This window comes from Chrysoperla carnea, chromosome 4 (genome assembly GCF_905475395.1).
Source record: "Chrysoperla carnea chromosome 4, inChrCarn1.1, whole genome shotgun sequence".
In the NCBI taxonomy this organism is placed as follows: domain Eukaryota; kingdom Metazoa; phylum Arthropoda; class Insecta; order Neuroptera; family Chrysopidae; genus Chrysoperla; species Chrysoperla carnea.
The window spans coordinates 50,084,045-50,101,059 of NC_058340.1; the positions used below are offsets into that span (position 1 = coordinate 50,084,045).

The window sequence follows — 17,015 nt, forward strand, 5'->3', positions numbered from 1 at the left end:
TATTTTTATTTATTTTTATAGGTGCATGGAAAGGTACATGTTTTATTGCATTAGTTTAAAAAAAACTTCTAGTCCAATAAATAGTGTTTTTACAATGTAACAGTTTAAATCTGCTTTTCTGTTTATTTAATTTATGATACCCGTTGTAACCCATTACAAATCAATGGTAAAATCATGTCCTAGTTTTGATTTACATTCTCGCCATTACCGTTGTTATCAACATGAGCATAAAATTGGAAGATACTTTGTCACCGGTGCACCAACGTCGGTATTGTTATTAACGTTAAGTATATTTTGCGAAATGAAGAGCAATTTTCTTTTTATAAGTTAAATTAGGCTGTTTATAAAAACAAACAACAATCCAAAAACACTTGCCTCTTAAAGAGCTATTCATATTCCTTCTAATATATCGAATGATTTTGACGAAAAAAAAAGATAGATCGAGAATAGTCGACTCTTTCGAATATTCCAGTGGAAGTGCACGTGGCTAAAAAGCATATTGGGCTACTAGTAAGAGACTTAGAAAAATTTTAATCGGAAGATTACTCTTTATAAAGCAACAAATAGTTTTTATTGGGAACATTTTTCCGTCGATATTTCCGAGATGTTTGTTGTTTTACAAGAGAGGTTATAATAGAAAACATCAGCTAGGGCCATGATATTTTTTGTTTTCTGTCTTTTAATACCTAAGACGTCACAAAATTTTGCATTCCGCATTGGGAAGTATTTTTAATATTCAAAAAAGCAGACGGGATTCTATCACTCCACTTTTTCTTTTTAAATCGCCCGATTTATAAAGAATAATTGAAACAAACCTTCTTAAAAGAGTGAAAGTTTCTAAAAAATGCATTTTATCGAGAATCGAAAAACTAATCAGATTAAAAATTGTAATAAAATTGATGGGCTTTGTATAAAATTTATCAATTTACTAATTTTGTGTATTTTATCTCCCTTCTCTTTCGTCAATAAAGTCAGTCTTTCTGCATAGCGTGAATTTTTATTATAATAGAGGTAAAATTAATCCGGCTGCTATTGTACGGACAAATACCTAAACTTTAAATGTGAGATTGAAGTATGTTTGTAATTTTTATGATAATTTTAAACTCAATGATAACAGCATGACGTGTTCTCAAATTCTTGTAGTTTGACAAACGTCGGGCACCTCTGAATTGAATTTTATCAGTACTTAAATCAAATAAATGTTTTTTTTTTGCATCTCCGCTATACAAATTTTTGTTTGGATTCATACTTCTGTATTCTACTATTATATCAGGTAGATGGTATAATTGTGAAATCAGAAAAATTTCTGAATTCTACCAGTGTGACTCCAGCTAATAATACATTCGTATGGGCTAGTTTGTGTACCTTTATGTACGGATTTCACCAGATCCTTTCACTATTTACGGTTATGAGCAATATTTTTTAGCAATATTCGGTTCAATAACAAAATAACTTGAAACAAAAAGGGATTCAATTATAACCCTAATTTTCGATGACCCTGTAAAATAATTATCGTTATAATGATTAAAAAATAATGAACTGTATTTTATCAATCTAATTAAATATTATTATTATTAGATACTCAAAGTAGATACTTATACAAATTAAATTATAATAATAAAATAATGATTATTAAATAATAAGTTTTAACTTTCTTTCTTTTCATACACAGAAAAACTCGTACTACAGAAAGTGCCATTGGTGCTTAGAAATATTTTTTTATTTTATATTTATTAATTTGTTCACATAACTTTCTTGTAAGCGTTACATAATTTTCTTGGAAGGGTCACATAGCTTTCTTGTAACTAGTCAAAAGAGTTTTACGGGTAATTCAATTGGATTTTCTATTAAAATGTTAATACGAAAATTGTTTATGTGTAAAAACTTTCAATACTGATACGAACAAGGAAATAAAAAATGGGTTAGAACACTTAATTCAATATTTCAACATGGTACGACGCAATGATGATGTACAATACGGGTATGTCCGTTGAAAATTCATTAATTAAGTTAATTCCGAATTTTTCACTCTTATTTACAATTTTCAATAGAAAACGTAAGTAATTTTAGGCCACAGAGAAATGCGGGGGAAATTAAGAGCAGTTGCTAATTTTTAGGGGGTAGAATTCTTACCAAGTTGTAAAAATATGGATTTATGAAAATAATTGGAAAGTTTTTCACCAAAGTCTTTTTTTTAAATTTAAATTTATAGAAGCAGCAAAGTTGTCATTTAAAGCAGCCAATTTTTTTCAAACAAATTTTTCTTTTTATAGTATTAAATAAAAACTTATTGGTGTTAAAAAAGGTATTTTTCGAGTTTTTGTATTTATTGTTTTTTAATACGCCATATTTGTGGCATTTGATCCTGAAAAAGTATCAATCATTTTGGTCGCTTAAGATGATGCATGACAGAAAGGTTGAAACTATGATTTATTGGAAAAAGAATAACTTTCAATAAAAATAAAAATTTAGTTTTTATAAAAATATAAAAAATTATTTTTTCATGACTGCACATTCTCCTTCATTAATATTAATTCCCTTACTACATGTAATGATAAATTATTAATCAGCAATTATTTGTTTAGTTAAAAATTAAAAGTGGATATTTCATTTCACTCTATATTTAGATATCATCTAAAATTAAATAAAATTTAGAATAATTTTATGCTAAAAATTATTTCTAAATATACGAAAATAAAATTCACGTAGGATATAGGTTTCACGAGATAAAATTATTATCCATTTTATATGCTAAAACCATCATTTTCGTGAAATGTATCATTTTTGTTTCTAGAGATTGTTATTTGGCAAATGTGCATCGGTTCTGAACTCAATAATCGAATTAGTAAGCGTATTTTGGCCGCAAGAGGTGAAAAATTAATCGTGTGAATGTTCACACCCATTAATAATACTGTTTTCTTCATTTTGCTAATGATTTTCTTCTTTTCATGTTGTATAGACTGCATGTTCACGATTGATAAATGATTCTTTATGATACTTTTCGATTAATGAGTTTAATATTGTGACTTGGATTCGCGTTTATTGAATGACGTTCTCGATAGTAAATAAATCCACGATCCATATAGCATAAAGTATACTGTACAAACATTTTTAAAGATACTCTTTTAATTGAAGACATACAGGGAGTCTAAAAAACGATGTACAATTATAAAATACTTTACTTTGTAGAAGGACGTAGAAACGAGTTCAAGATTTTCAGAGCTCTTGCCTCTATGAATGTGCAAACTATCTTAATAAAGTTCAATTTATTTTTAATGGGACTATATTTTTAAAAGTAAATACCCAGTGTAGCAAAGTACAAAATTTTGAATTTTCTTAACATAAAAAAAAACTTATTTTTTGACCAGTTTCAAGCAGAAAAGTACTCCTTTGATTTTTCCTCTAGGCGCAAGAGTGTCCCATTTTTGAACGCAAGGGCTAAAAACTGCAGAACCCAACCAACTACTCTATAGTTGACATACTCAACCCAACCAACTCGTAATTAAAACAATACAGAGTTATCAAAAAATAAAATAAGAAACGATTTTTTTTGTCGCTTAGTTATGATCGTTTTCATCATCATTTCTTGCAAGCACCTAATTAGCACTTAATTACTACGCCTTGTTTACACCTGATTAAGCATTCGTGCAAGTTTTAGAGAGGCCTGATTTTTAGATCCATTGTTTTGCGAAATTCGAGGTTACGTTTATTAACTAAGCAATTTCACGATCCTGACCGTTTAGCACTTAATAAGCATCTAACTGTGTTTCCTTAACATTCATTACTTCATTAATATTTTCATTATGTGATTTCCTGTCCTCAAAAGTACCTAATTTTGGCATTTTTTAAATGCGATTTCCATACTTTGCTTCGCTGGTGTAACAGAGGTCATACAACCAAGAAATCTTACAACCGAGTAGTATAAAAAGTTGGGAATCAAGAATTTAGAAATTTTAATGGCAAAAAAGTGGCAAGAAGATCAAAGTTTATGGAAGTCCTAGCTACGCCATTCTGCACGAGTCACATTCTTTAACCGTGTTAATGTTGAAAATTTTGTGTTTTTTTATTGATGCATTTACTATTGCGATATATTCATGCGCTACTGTGTATATGGTAAGAAATTTTTTGTGGATATGACTACGTCAGTATCGGTGTGATTGCCATACTAACACTTTTAGTGGACGAATCAATGGACTCTTAACCAAAAAGCTTTCTGAATGCATTCAGTATAATGCCTATTAGCTCAGTTCGTTAATTCGTAACCAATTACGTCCGCGGTTTGCTTATTTTAATTAATAGTTGTGATGGGCTGGTGTAGTGCATGATATATGCAGAAGAAGGTGCACTCAGCCTCTGAAATTAACGAGCTGATAAATGAAATTATCAGCGAAAAGGTGGCTAAACACATATATGGTATCACAATGGGCTTTATAGCCTAAGTGTGTCCTTCGTGGACAGCCAATATAACCTAACCTAACCTAACCGAAGTATAATGCTCCTAGTCACTGACTCATCCTGTATATATTGTACATAAGCAGCACATATAAAGTCCAACTTTATTTTATATATAATTTTATGTTGGGACACTGAATAGGAATGAATTATATTTTATAGAATAACATTCGAATATCTTCGTTAGACAAAATTTGTTCTAAACAATAATCATTATGTCAATGTAATGTATTTCGATGGACCAAGCACTGCACACAGCAGCATACAAATATATATATATATATATATATACAAATACAGTATGTATGTATATACTGTATGTTGTATTCAACCAATCTAGGAAGAATCAACGACGACGAATGGACGACGTACGTAGTGTGATAGTGCTACATAATGCTGCCGTTATATTATTTTCATTGCGCACTCGTATATACGAGAAAATACGTCCGCCACCACACTCCTTGTCGGTGCACCATGTTTAGTGTCGAGTTTGACGTCGTACGGATAATATTAAAATATATATAATACGTTAACGTCATACACATTTTCAAGAAAATTTGGCGTACACCTTATTATATTATATTGTGGTCTCCCTTGTATATATACATCATATATACCCTCAAATATCTTAACCTATACAAATCGGCTTGCTAATCAAAATAATCATATTTTTAATTCGCGCGTATTTAACAAAAAATAGCCTTTAGTGTGAAATATGTTGTTTTTTTGTAAAAGATTTCAATAAGTGAATTAAAATTCTTTGAAAAGAAAAAAACATCAAAAGATGTGTCTTTATGGATATAAAACTTAAATGATTGAAATATAATAATAATAATATAATAGACTATATAATATAAATATATAATACACAGTTTTAATATAATATATTTGTAGTTTTCTTAATATATATATACATATATAATATATATAAATTATATTACTAATTAACGTAGTTTTAAAGGGGATTATATTTCAATTATATATGGAAATCTGTTCTTAGCATATAATATATATGTATATGTTAGTATCTATAAATTTGAATTACATTTCAAAGTATTAAAATAATTTGTTAATTTACATGAATTTAACACATACACACACACATATATACATGCTTCCACCGCCAAAATGCGAATAAGTGACAAGAAAAGCAGTTTGTAAAATTAAAAGGGGTACTTAAAGTGTTTTAAGTATAATAAATATATACACCTAGAATAATAATAATAAATGTTGTGAATAATAATAATATATATTTCAATATAATTGTATTTTAAAAAATTATTATCTTTTTTGGCTGTAAAAGCGCGCCAATTGAGTTTTTGGTTTTTCAAATTGTTTGGTTAAAAAATAAAGTGAGAAGTGATTATGTAAATGTGCTTGTGTGCAATAATAATTTATATATAATTAGTTAGTTAATGATATAATCACTTATATATATAAAAACTCTATGTGAAGCTTATAATATCCGATTGATCAAAATGAATACACCGTATTACTGTAGAAAATATTCCTCTTCATTAACACCGCTGTTATCAAACAAAATGGTTGTCGGATTTTTCTGGCTAATTTTATTTGCTAATATTCTAACAGGTAAGCCTTATAGTTTGCCTTTCTTTTAAATGTTTAAATATATTTTGTTGCATTCTGGATACTTGAATATTTTGTACGTTTATCAAATTGACCGTGAGCTAATAGTGAAGTGAAAATTCTATGATTCTGTTAATTTTTCTTTTGGAGGATTTATACAAACAAGTTAATAAATTGAGACACTTAAATTTTTAACCGTGACTGCATTTTTGCGTGTAATTTTTGAATTTACGATGATTTTCATGTTTTTTCTTAACGCTGGCTCCGTGTAAATGGAAAGAAACAACATTTTTGACCACGCAATATATAAAAAAAGGACATAGAAAGATTTCAACTGTCGAAAGGGCTAAAAAATGACACGCACTTGTAAAAAAAAGCCTTATTAGGAGACCATATAATGTTCAAAGAGACTTGCCCTCAAGAACACGATAAAAAGTGCAAGGCGTTTACTACAATGTTCGTATGGTATAGAGTCAGATACTACAGTCTCTTTGTTAGCATAAGTAATATATCAGTATTGAATAGGGCTATTCACCAGAAGTATTGTGGGTATCGACAGTAAGGGCCTGGCGCCCATTCTGCATTGATTCGTCCACGATAAGTGTTGCTAATGTTACTATTCCCTCAATACAGTACACAGTATGGAAATCACACCGATACTGACGTAGTGATATCCACAAAAAATTTCTTACCGTATACACAGTAGCGTATAAATATATCGCAATAGTAAATGCATCAATAAAAAAAACACAAAATTTTCAACATTAACACGGTCTAAGATTGTGGCTCGTGCAGGATGGTGTACCTGCGGATTCCATAAACTTAGATCTTCATGCCACTTATTAAAATTTCTAAATTCTTGATTCCCACCTTTTTATTACAAGCAAATCCTATTCTAGTGCGTAGCTGAGGCAATGGCAAAGTCATTTTGAATTAAAAGTGTAGTTAATATTTCTTTGCGCATAAAGTGACATTCGATTTTTTTTTAAATCCCTTGTGTTGTCTTTCAAACTAGCTCTCTTCCCAAGAGGGGGTTTTGTGAGCGGTATTGTCGTGGAACGATCTATACTGGGGATTTCTTTGTACTCACTTTAAATTTTAGCCCTTCATCTTGAATCGTTTGGAGGTAATTTATGGGTGTTCGAATTTTTTACCATCCCTGTATATAGATAACAAGAACTACATATTTTATTCTTTGTTTGAGAATAGAAATACTAAAAATGTGAAATATTTAAAAATTTTAAAAGTTCAAAAACTAACATAGTTTACAATGCTATTGACGAAATATTTTTAAAATAGTTATAGGAAAATTGACAAATTGAAATGTTCATATGATAGAATGGCCGACGGATATGCAGATAGATATTGGAATTCTCTACTCGTATGTCTTCTACACGTATATATTCATGATATCTAAATGGTTGGAATGAATAATTATTTGACAAAACTTTTTAACAAAAAGCTGAAACTGATTTTAAAACAGAAATGCTACTAAAAAATAGTATTTTTAAATAATATACGCTCCCATGATGTAACTCCAAATGAATTATTATTTTTTGAATATGTAAGTATTTTTTGTAAAAAGTACGATATCTTATACATATATAAGTCGGTGAATGCACTAAAACCATTTGAAAAATGAATCAGTATGGTTGGAACCGACTCAAAAGTGAATTACAGGGGGATGTTTCAAAAAAAATTATACATTTCATACTAAAGTTCTGTGTAAATATATGCGTTGACATATAACACTTTTCACTAAAGTGGATTTAAACCACTTTTTTTAGTACCCAATAGCTTGGTTGTACTATTTTTCATTGTAAAATTCAAGAAGTAACAGAGGTGACTGAGCTGTTAGAAAATCTCATAATTCTTCTATCTAAGGGGGCTTGTTTTCTTAAATTTTCACCTAGACCTGAGTTCTGATGATATGGTTTAAGACATTTATACAAGATATGACAATTTGTTCAGGTTTTTTTACTTGGGAGAAATTGGATGTTTAGTCCCGTGACTTGAGGGGCATAGCTTAAGAGATATTCTTTTAAGTCAAAAAAGCCTTGTATACTTGTGCCCAAAACCCAATAATTAAGGAGCTATGTGTACTATTATGTCCCCAAAGATATAAAAGTCAAGAAGAGGATAGTAAATTAATCTAGTATGTATTTCTCTTTTCACATTGAAATGTACTTTTGTCATTGTGAAAATATATGCAATGGTTTCCTGATCGAATAATCCCGAATAAACTGAAGGAAGAAATACTCTCTTAAGCTATGTTTGTCAATTCACTCACACCCTGCATATACATATGGACGGACAGCCTGTATATATATGCATATACATATTCACTGTTTATATAATATTGTGCATACCGCAAATTGATTTGGATCCAATTCATGGATCATTATTTTTAGAACCAGCTAGAAATAGTTGAAAATGACACCAGATAATTGGTTTTATAATTTGCAATACACTTTTCATGATACTTTAGCTGAGCCGCCCAAAATTCCTTAGTTTATAGAACTACCCATTTACTCTTTTGGTTTTATTTCAAGAATACTGAAACGTTTATCCAGTAGTTTATTGCGACGCAGACAGCACTAGTAGTAGTGTGACATATCTAGTATAAAGATATTGCTCACAATGAACAAAATTGATGTGTTCTTTATTGGAGCTCAGGGTTTTGTGGTTTCTCTTGAAATTGCAATGTATTGTACATATATTTGTATGAATCTGTGTGAGTAGTTGTGTGTGCAAAATAATTTGAGAATTAAAACTTTCAAATTGTTAATTTTTCTAAATTGTCAGTCCGGAAACAACATGTTATGCAGTATATTTCTGCATTTTTCATTTGCACTACAAATGGAAAAATATTTTTTATAATGAAAAATAATGTCGTTAAAACACCACTGTTCCACTTAAGAAAAAAACTAAATAAATATTTTTGTATTTAGAGGCATAGCAATTGCCAAAAATATTACGTCTCAAAAATCAAAATGAAGTAATGTTTACTGTACCTGCAGTAAAACGAGTGAAAAACAGCTTTGTTAGTTTTTTTTACCCCAAAAAAGTATCTACTAGTTGCAAGTAAATATGTTCTTTACATGATAATCAGTAAACATTTATTTGATTCAAGAAAACATTTACTTGAATCTTCTTTACTTTAACTTTTAAGTAGTTTCATACTTTTTTTCTTGAATTATTGATATCGTTCTTCAATCCAGTGATTTTTTGTGTACTGAGTGCAGTACAAAGAAAGTTACGAAATCAATCATTATGCATAGTAAATTTTTTGAGACTGTGAAATGCAATTTTTTTCAATAAATTATATTAATGAACTGAAAGTTTGCAAATAATTATGGTCATTATCTTTTCACCTGTATCCAGGGCCGGATTTAAATTTCTGCCGCCCTGGGGCACTGAAGAAAATGCCGCCCTATGACTGAAATTTTTTTAAATAGTTTTAAAGTAAGACTTCCCAGCGATGCGTCGATGCAGTAAAAACTTTGTATAAAGTTTGTACTGTATGAAAGAATGACGCAGCTTCTGGGGCGCATTCTACTGCAACTGGGGCGCATTCAACTCCAACTAAATTCATAGAATGAGCAGCACAAGAAGCATGTTCTGCAAGATATAATTTCATGAATTCTTGCCTGTAAGCCCGAATAAATCCCTGATACATTATTCGCGTTATCATATGACTGACTTCGACAATCTGAGAGATCAAGATAAAAAAACTGAAGAACAGATAATACAGCAACTAGCAAATCTTCAGCTTTATGTCTAGAGTTCTCAATAAACATGAGAAAAAAAATTTTTTTAATTCTTCAAAAAAAAACTATATTAATTTATCAATTTCAGAAAAAAAAAGTATCAAATTTTATTTGTTCAAACCTTTATTGAAATAAATTAATTTTATTTTAATAGTTTTCACTTAAATTTAATATATTATAATATACAAAATTTTAATTTGATACATAATGCATAAATTATATTTCTTGAAAGATAAAATCTTTATTTAAAAGAATTAGTTAATTATATATTGTATAGAAAATGTTTTCTCACTTTCAAAATTTTGCCGCCCTAGAAAATTTGCCGCCCTGGGCACTAGCCCCGACTGCCCCTAGTGTAAATCCAGCACTGCCTGTATCTCCGCTTTTCTAGTCTCTCAGGTAACTATAGCTTATTGTGATGGAGTGTTTATTTTCCCGAAAACGGGTAGCAACCCTACAATAGTCGTTATCTGTGATTTTTTATTTTTGAAAGTTTGCCCTGGCTGCGTAAAAATAATATTCCTTTCAAATTGGATGAAAGTTGGAATTGGAAGAAAGAATTTATTACCAAAAAAAATTTTTTTTTTCGGTAGAAAATAAGAATCTGCAAAAAATTTTTATTTTGAGAAATTGTTAGTTAAACATTTTAACCTGAAAATAAATGAAGTAAAGTAAATAAAAATGTTCAAGAAAAAGTAGCTGTTTTGCGACAAAGAACCATAATCGGCTACAAAAAGAAGGACGTTCCATTTAAAAACATGAATTTGATCCTGGTTTGATCCGGAAGGCACCCTCGGAAAGTAAGATTTTTCGTATTTTATTGTGTTTTGATAATTCAATTCAGTTTCTTTTAAATAAGCAGGAAAATTTTTAGTTAATCACTCTGTATTTTTTCAATTATAACACATTGTTTATTATGCATATTGCACTTTCAAAAAGTTTTGACGAGGGAGAATTATTACAAACAAATAAAATACTTCATACTCACATTGTTTGCATGAAAATTTAATGAATTCGACGGAATTTGTATAAGATAATCAACAAACACCAGTAAAATAAGCAATCAAAATAAGTAAACCCATGGCTTTCATGAAATTTGATCAAATTTTCCACTATCAGCTTAAAATACAGGGCATTTGATAGTCTAAGTGCCGTTCTGTGGGTTGAAAATTCTTGCATAAAGCGCCCTCGCTATTTTCTTTACCACCTATTAAAAAATTTGGATTATTTAAGTACTCTTCTATCGAAATTACTGCCCTACACGTAAAATTAACTCATGAACAGATTTTATAATAACTAAAACTTAATATTTGTCATAAGCTTAATATTTTTTTTAGAGATATTTGAAAAAACCGATTCGCGAACTTTGACCTTGATTATTATTTTTTGGTTACATGATTTTGCAATGGACTTTTTTTAAGTCATTTCATTCATCCGAAAAAGTATAATTTCGGTGAAAAAACATCAACTTCACTTTTAAGCAGAAAAACTTTTACACGTTCTTATACTCATTCGACACAATTTTTATGAAAGTGATCGATCAATGTCAAAAATATCTCGAAAATTTGATCAAGACACTAGGGAAAATGGTATGGATTTCAGGCTTCAAGAAACCCCAGATGAAAATTTTACACGTTAATATTCTCAAAGTCGTTTAAACGTTACACAGTGTAGCTTCAATTACATAAAACACAGGTTGCCTGTGGAGTTTTCTGAATCTTAAAGTCTATGCACTTCACCCAAGTAATCTCAAAGTTTTTGAAATTGTATATTGTAAAGTTCCAATCACATATCTTCAGATATGAATGATTCAATTACGCATCCAAATGCGTAACCCATAATTTTCATAGAACACAGGTCCCTTGAGTATAGATAGTATGAGTAAAGATAGTTTGTTTTGACCTTTGCAACTTTGTCTTATAAAGTTGTCTGAAATTTAAATAAAGTCTACGCTACTTATTCCATAAGTTCATTCGAACATTCTAATGCAAAAATAAATTGAGTATTCAACTAAATTAAATTATTCTATATTGAAAGGTTTCCATTCGAAAATAATGGTACATTTAATGTCAGGGACTCTCGGTACAATAGTTTCCATTTAATTTTACTGTACTTTTACTATACTTGATGCTACCTCTACAGTGAGTCGTCTAGTACATTGATTTTCCATAAAAATATTTTTATAATAAAATGAGGAGTGTTTTGTATATGTTTGTATTATACCAAATCTTAAGAATCATTCAACTAAAGTGATAAGGATTCTCCCACTTTTAAGAAAGAGTATATAAGATAAGAACTTTTATAGATTTTACTTTATATTGTAGATTATAATATTTGACGTTTACTATACATTTATACCATGTATATATAAAATATATCAAGGTATACTAAGTTTAGTTCCAAGATTGTAACGCTTTAAAATATTAATGCTACGAACAAAATTTAAGTATCGGTGTTTAATTTAGTATTGTTACTTTAAGAAATCATATAGTATGTATTATATGAGAATATCAGTTATGTGTGTGTGTGACCTGTTTGTATGTGTGGCTAAAATCTAAAAGTGGGAACAAAAACTTTCTTGACATACACGATGTAAAAAAACAAACGATTGCACACTGTGTGTACATGGTATTTCAACAAATATCTCAGCCAATTGTTTGTTTTCATTTGTATTTGAGAAAAGTTTGTATTCAGACTTTGCTTTTAATATGAATCGAGTAATTGGCATGTAATTAACAAACAATTAACAAACAAGTTATGACTATATGTTTCTTAGAATTGGATCTTAGCTATGTATTACAATTATTTGTAATATTTAAACTCTGTTTGGTCATGAGGTAGTAATAGTAATATGATTTAATAATAGTAGATTTTAATCGACGCTTTTATTAAGCGTAAATGATGTGTTATACTCGATTAAACTGTTTCACATACATCATCTGTTTGTAACATTTGACCCATTCGTCTATTTGATTAGCAACGTTGCCGGAATCAGGAACTTTTAACAGTAGTGTATTTGATTGAAATACGGATAAAGTTTTCATTGTGCTCTCTGAGCTTTCAAGATTTTATCATAGTTAATTGAAATCATTTTCGTTACGAAAAGAACAAAAACTTTATACGAAATTGTTTTGAGAACGTTCCAAAAATTATTTCTTAATACATAAATTTTTTAAATAATAAATATTAAACTAGTAAAGTAAAGAAACAAATTCTAGGATACAGACAGTTATTTTGAAAGTTGTCTTTTCTATGCAAACAATTTTACAATTTGCTTTTTCTTTCATTCTCTTACGATATTGGTAGAAGTGCTATAAAGAAATAGAAATATTATTATAATTTAAAAATCATAAACATATTTTTATAAAAAAAAATAAACAGTATAAAAAAACAAGTAAAAACAAACAATTGACTGAGTTGATTGTTGAAATACCATGTATAGACAGTGTTAATTACTCTGTCACATTACACATGCATACATATCACACATATATAACTGATATACCCATATAATACATACTATACATAAAAAGTGTTTCAGACAAAAGTTGAATATTTTCTTATAAGGAATATTTTTTACTTTTATACTTTTGTTCTATCTCTAACGGTTTACAAGATGGATCTTACGGACCCAAGACTCAATTGACCTATGTTGCTCATTTACGAACTCGACCTCACTTTTTACGTCCTAAGCACGCTATAAAAATTGATATCTTTTTAGTTTTTTGAGTAATCGTGATGACAGACGGGCAGATAGACGACAGACAGACAGACAGACATCCGGCAATGGACTAATAAGGTGATTTTATGAACACTTATACCCAAATTTTGTGCATAGTATCAATATTTTTAAGCGTTACAAACTTGGGACTAAATTTTGTATACCTTGGTATATTTCATGTTCGTGGTGTAATAACTGTTCAATGGTATGCAAAATAGCTACAATAGTTACAATGCTCTTCAGCAAGGTGTATTATTTGACCATTATATCGAAACAGGTGAAAATTTGAACGGTTGTTTCCAAAATTGTATTTTTACAGAAGATTCAGCCCGGCACTCAAATAAGAATATAATATAATAATAAAAAAATGAAAAATCATTTTGGTCGACAAAATAACGAGATCGATAAAAGTAGATACTTGAACTATTTAAACGAAGTATCGTTTAGAATAACTATATCAAAAGTAATAACTATATCAAAAGTTTAAAATAAAAAATTGTAGAAAAAACATATAAAAATACCAGTTGCGTATAATCTACAAGTGACCCAAAAATCAGAAACTTTAAATTATTAAGCGTAGTCCAAGAAATTTTTTTGGTTCTAAATTATTATAATTTTGTCGCCCTATTAGGTCAGTTGGTTAAGGCGTAACCAATTCCGACCGCGGTATGCTTAGGGTAGCGGGTTCGATTCCCGCCGTCGCAACAAAATTAATTTAATTAGTAGTTGTGGTGAGCTGGTGTAGTGCATGGTATATGCATGAAGAAGATGCACCCAGCCTCTGAAATTGAGGAGCTGATAAATGAAATTATCAGCGGAAAAGGTGGTAAAACACATATAAGGTATCATAATGGGCTCTATAGCCTAAGTGTATCCTTCGTGGACAGCCAATATAACCTAACCTAACCTAACCTAACCTATTATAATTTTGTTTTCATATGACTGCCAACGAAGTTTTGTTTTTACGCTTATTTATGGAAAACTTTGTATTTCCATGTGATCCCAAAATCCCAAATGGTTTAATATTTTTAATATCCTACAACCAATTATTTCGTTTAATATTTTGTTGAACACTTATATGCAGCTTAAAAAAGCCCTGATGGCAATGCAAACCAATAAAAACATTTTAAACATGTGATTTTCATCTTGAGAACAGTGAAAAAAAGGAGTTTATTGAGGGGGTAGGTCGTTGGATTGAGATAAATTTTCAGATATCAATGTATCATTTCAAAATATTAGCTGACTGCAAGTGTTGAACAATATAGCAAATACATCAGAATAACACATGAGCTGTAATTTATAAAGATATATTTAAAAAAAAAATAATTTAATCTGACATTTACTGCTCCATCTCTGATCATCATTTTGAACCATAAATTACAGATTTCTGTAAAAATTTTAAATGATATTTGAATTTAAATGAATTCATGGCTATTTTTTCTGATACTTAATGAATTATGACTATTTCACATTTAAAAAAATTGAAAACTGTGCATATTTTTGAGCTGTATGAAACAATTCCTTCCTCCCTTCCTTGTTATGGAATGGGGATAAGTGATATCAAGAGAGCTGGAAGCTATAAACCGGTGGTTGTTGCTTTTAAGCCCAGTGAAGCGGGTGGGTATCAAGCTAGTATTATTTATAAATTGCGGGCTTGGATTTTAATGGACAACTGAACTATTTGTACCTACAGGTACTACTTATACCTACCTAGTGAATAATTTTGACGAGTTTCAGCAAATTGTTTGTTCTTGGAATTTCTTCAATATTAGTTAGCTTAGGTCGGCAATTTACATTTACATTTATGTTTTTTTTTCTTTTTTTTTTTTTTTGAAATGTATAACGATTTAAATATTTTTAAATCCCGATTTTTGACAATATAATTCTGAAAGTGATTAGGTTACGTAATATCATTTGCCTGTACGACTTATCAGATTATAATGAGTTTTATCTAAATAGATAAATGATTAAAAATAATTAAAATTGAAATGATTTTATGTCTTCTTCTAAGAAATAAAAAAATTGATTAACAATAATTAAAATTGAAATAATTTTATGTCTTTTTCTAAGAAATAAAAAAATAATAATGACAAAAACAGTTTGAATACGTAATAGAGTTTTATTAGCACAAATAATTAAAACATATAAAATTATCATAGAAAATGATGACATTCGGAAAACAACATGATATTCTTCTTGAAGAAAGTTGCTATTGATGAATAATTTGCATTTTATTCGACCGAAATCATTGAGTTGAGACTCATACAGATACAGAATCAGTTAACCTGCAGAAATATTATAGTGTTAGAAAAATATTGTGTGACTGATTAACTCAAACTCACTTTAATATCAAGCAGGTATTGTTCATGATTGTAGCCTCAAAGTATAACATAGCCCAAGTAACAACGTTTAACCAATACAAGAAATTCAAGGAACCTATGCAAGGGTAGGCTCTTGTGAGGCTTAGACAGTGGCGTGCAATAAATCGTATTCAAGAATATCGAATAGACTAAGGCAATATAGAAACGTATTAAATAAGTAACTAATAAATAATTATTACTAAATTATTTATAAGAATTATCACGTCATAGTACAGAATAGGACCGATTAAAAAAGGGTTCTATTAGTTTGACTGCTATAGGTGTGTGTGTTTGTGTTGTCTGTTGTCTTCCTGTCTGTGTGTCTGCGTGTCTTTGTGTCTATCTGAGGTACCGTTGCGCCTAAATGGAAAAAAATCACATTTGTCAGGGGCTCTTTAAATAAATAATATATTAAATTGTAAATTTCACTTGTTGAATTTAGGCGTTTCTCCAAAAAGAATCTAAGTGTTTTGAATATTTGAGATTACAATTTTTGTTTGTATTATGATAAAAGTTCCAGAAATTAATCGAAAACTGGAAGTAAAATTTTTAATAGTTACATTAAATTTCGAGATATCTAGGTCTGTAGTTTTAGAAAAATAACTTTTTACAAGAAGAGCCCCAAAAAACTCCTTTATTGATAATTTCGGTATCAGTATCTTCCGATTCTTTGTTTAAGGCAAAAATTGTACTTTAATGTATTCTTTATCACTAAAATTTGGTGGGTTTATATATGCTTAAGTCTGCGTTTTGATGTTACTACTTTAAATAAAAACAGTTTACCTAATTCTTTAAGGTATTTTTTTAATTCAGAAATGTATACCTCTAGTAAAATTCGAAGCAGTTAGCTTAATATTTTAGTCGAAAAAATAAAAAAGCAACCAAAATTGAATATTTTGACAAACCCAGAAATAAATCAAGCCATGGTCGAATAAATGATTTAGAAAATTTATATTTTACATCCAATTAAGATACCGTTTTTTTTTGTCTAAAATTTGATCCACTTTTTGTTGTTCTTTTGTGTAGAAACTAACCAACCAACAGACGTCACAAATACAACGGATACAAAACAGCAACAAGAATAAATAGAAACATAAAAAGATGTGATCCAATACATGCTAGTTT

General features: G+C 29.3%; 1 protein-coding gene across 1 annotated transcript in view; it reads left to right on the forward strand.

Moving 5' to 3' along the window:
- The first annotated feature begins 5,887 nt into the window (after window positions 1-5,887).
- LOC123298038 (zwei Ig domain protein zig-8-like) overlaps window positions 5,888-17,015 on the forward strand; it is a 498,844-nt gene continuing 487,716 nt past the window's right edge. The window contains exon 1 of the mRNA XM_044879909.1: window positions 5,888-6,042. Coding sequence (XP_044735844.1) covers window positions 5,931-6,042 — 112 coding nt within the window. The 5' untranslated portion in view covers window positions 5,888-5,930. The remainder of the gene's footprint in view (window positions 6,043-17,015) is intronic.